The sequence below is a fragment of the Panthera tigris genome, chromosome A1, assembly GCF_018350195.1.
Source record: "Panthera tigris isolate Pti1 chromosome A1, P.tigris_Pti1_mat1.1, whole genome shotgun sequence".
NCBI lineage: Eukaryota > Metazoa > Chordata > Mammalia > Carnivora > Felidae > Panthera > Panthera tigris.
Window position 1 is genome coordinate 21,966,911 of NC_056660.1, and position 2,354 is coordinate 21,969,264.

The following is a 2,354-nucleotide window of genomic DNA, read 5'->3' on the forward strand; positions in this document are numbered from 1 at the left end:
AGGTGACAATTTTCATGGCAGCATCTCTCTTATTACCCGGAAAATGAGCAATCCTATTTCCAAAGTCTAGGAGAATGAAGACTTAGAAAACCTCCCAGAGCACATTTTGTGATGTGGGATTTCGTGAGTCTGAAATGAACATCCTTGAGGGGGGAAAATGGAAGGTGGTTAAATTGCATACCTTGGTTTTAAAAACGAACATCATGCTGACATCTTGTTGACATGATGTTGACATGTTGACCAATTGCAGAATGTTGACCCTCTTCCCAACTCTTCCTGAGGGCATCAGTACCGCCCCCCACCCCCTGCCCCCTTCAGTCCTGATTTCCCTACAGACCTGTCTTCCCTGAAGTCTCAGCATTGTGGGACAAGGCGACTTGCTTGGCGGTACTGGTTGACGACGTCTGTACATTGGCGCTGGTCTCTGTGTAGCCAGCAGCGTCTCCTCCCATGTCCCCCTCGGTGTCCCTGCTTCGGCAGAAACTTCTCTGTCTGGACTGTGTAGCCAGCAGCAGTTTCCAGGCCGCTGCTCTGTACTTCTTTGAAATGAGGTTGTAGAGGATCGGGTTGATGGATGCACTCAGATAGAAAAGTTGCAAAGCAACAATGTTAAAGTACTGAGAGAAGTTCATCATCCGGGAATCTTCCGTATTTATGTAAATGATCCTGCCAACGTGGAAAGGCAACCAGCACACTATAAATGCCAGAACCACCACCACTGCAAAACAAGACACGGGCACCAGAATTAGCTAAAGCATCCGAAAACAAATGAGGGTCCCCAAGATTCCATCTCAAGTAATAAGTAACAGCAAAACAAATTAGATACAACTTGTGCCTAGCCAAATCCCTACCCCGGAAAAACTACCAGGCTGCAGACAGCATCGATATTTGCTTTAAAACTGCATATATGTGTTATCAAGGCTGGACATAAACCAGAAGGAGAAATTTCTACTAACAAGCTGTTCTGGCAGCCTTCCTTCCACAAACCTACTTCAGAGACATGTTCTCTGCACTCCTTTGGAAAGAATTCTGCAACAGGTCTGCACAATCTTTGGTTTTTTGATATGGGTATGGTTCACTTTAGCCTTCAGGATAACTGAACGTTAAGTTTAAAAAAATTAGCTTAATGTGATCTGCCTCGTCTCCTCAAGGGTACTGTGAATAATTCACATCTGCGGCATCTAACAGAGGCCGGCAGTTGGTTTACCCATCCTGATCAGCGCAGCTCACTGATCCAGCGGCTTTGGAAAGTCATTTCGGCTTAGCTGACCCAGGCATCCCACCCTCAGGGGCATCCTGGGGTTACCCAGAGCTCTTGGAGGACTGGAGACGGTTTTCTCTGGAGACGGGAATGACACAAGGAATTGTAACTACAAGAGGAGCTGGGAGACCAGGGGAAGGGGACGCAGCCCGGACCGCGGGTTGGTGTGTTTGGAACAGACGTGGCGCCACTTACGCAGGACGCGGACCGTCTGCCGGTGGCCCTTCTCGCGCCCGGAAGCGGCCGGGCCTCGTAGCGGCCCCCGGCTCCTCCACAGCTCCCGGCCGATGAGCCCGTAGAGGACGCTGAGGCACAGAAAGGGCAGGAAGAAGTAGGCGGTGGTGACCCAAAGCATGACGCGAAGCGCGCCTAGCTGAGCCGGGCTGGGCCGGCACTCGCGGCTGAACAGAGCCGCGGCCGCCGCGGCCTCGAGGCCCGACGGGGGGGACAGCGGTGGCGCTCGCGAGGACCCGGGGTGCGACGGTGGCGGCGAGGTGCGGGGCGAGGGCGTGAGCGGGGCGCTGCCGTTTAGGTCCGGGACCGCGTCGAGGCCGGGGTCCTGCTCGACGCCCACCAGGAAGAAGAAGGGCCCGGCGGAGAGCAGCGCCACCGCCCAGAGCGCGGCGATGAGGGCGCGGACGCGGCGCCGGGTGACGAGGACGCGGGCACGGAGCGGGCGGCAGATGGCGAGGTAGCGCTCGACGCTGAGCGCCGTCATGTGCAGCAGCGTGGCGTAGGTGCAGCCCTCGCCCAGGTAGAGCGAGAGGCGGCAGAGCAGCTGCCCGAACACCCAGGGCCGCGAGCGCCAGAGGCGGTACAGGTCGAAGGGGAGCCCGAGCAGGATGAGCAGGTCGGATACGGCCATGCTGCCCAGGTACAGGTTGGTGGTGGTCCGCATGTCCCGGTAGCGCCCGATCAGCAGCACCGTCACCACGTTGCCGCTCACCCCGACGGCGAACAGGCCCAGGCACACGGCGGTCACAGGCACCAGCGCCTCCAGGGGGAAGGGCGAGCAGAGGCGCTCGTCGCACGGCAGCAGCGCGCCGTCCGCGCGGTCCGCGCCGGCGCTGCTGTTCCAGGGGCTGCCCATGGA

At 57.5% G+C, this 2,354-nt stretch overlaps 1 protein-coding gene across 1 annotated transcript; it reads right to left on the minus strand.

The window, feature by feature from the left end:
* Window positions 1–329: 329 nt before the first annotated feature.
* MLNR (motilin receptor) lies at window positions 330–2,354 on the minus strand. Its single transcript, XM_042957399.1, has 2 exons — window positions 1,457–2,354; window positions 330–718 (listed from the first exon to the last, which is right to left on the minus strand). Exons 1-2 carry the CDS (start codon window positions 2,349–2,351, stop codon window positions 330–332), a joined length of 1,284 nt encoding a protein of 427 aa, XP_042813333.1. The 5' UTR covers window positions 2,352–2,354.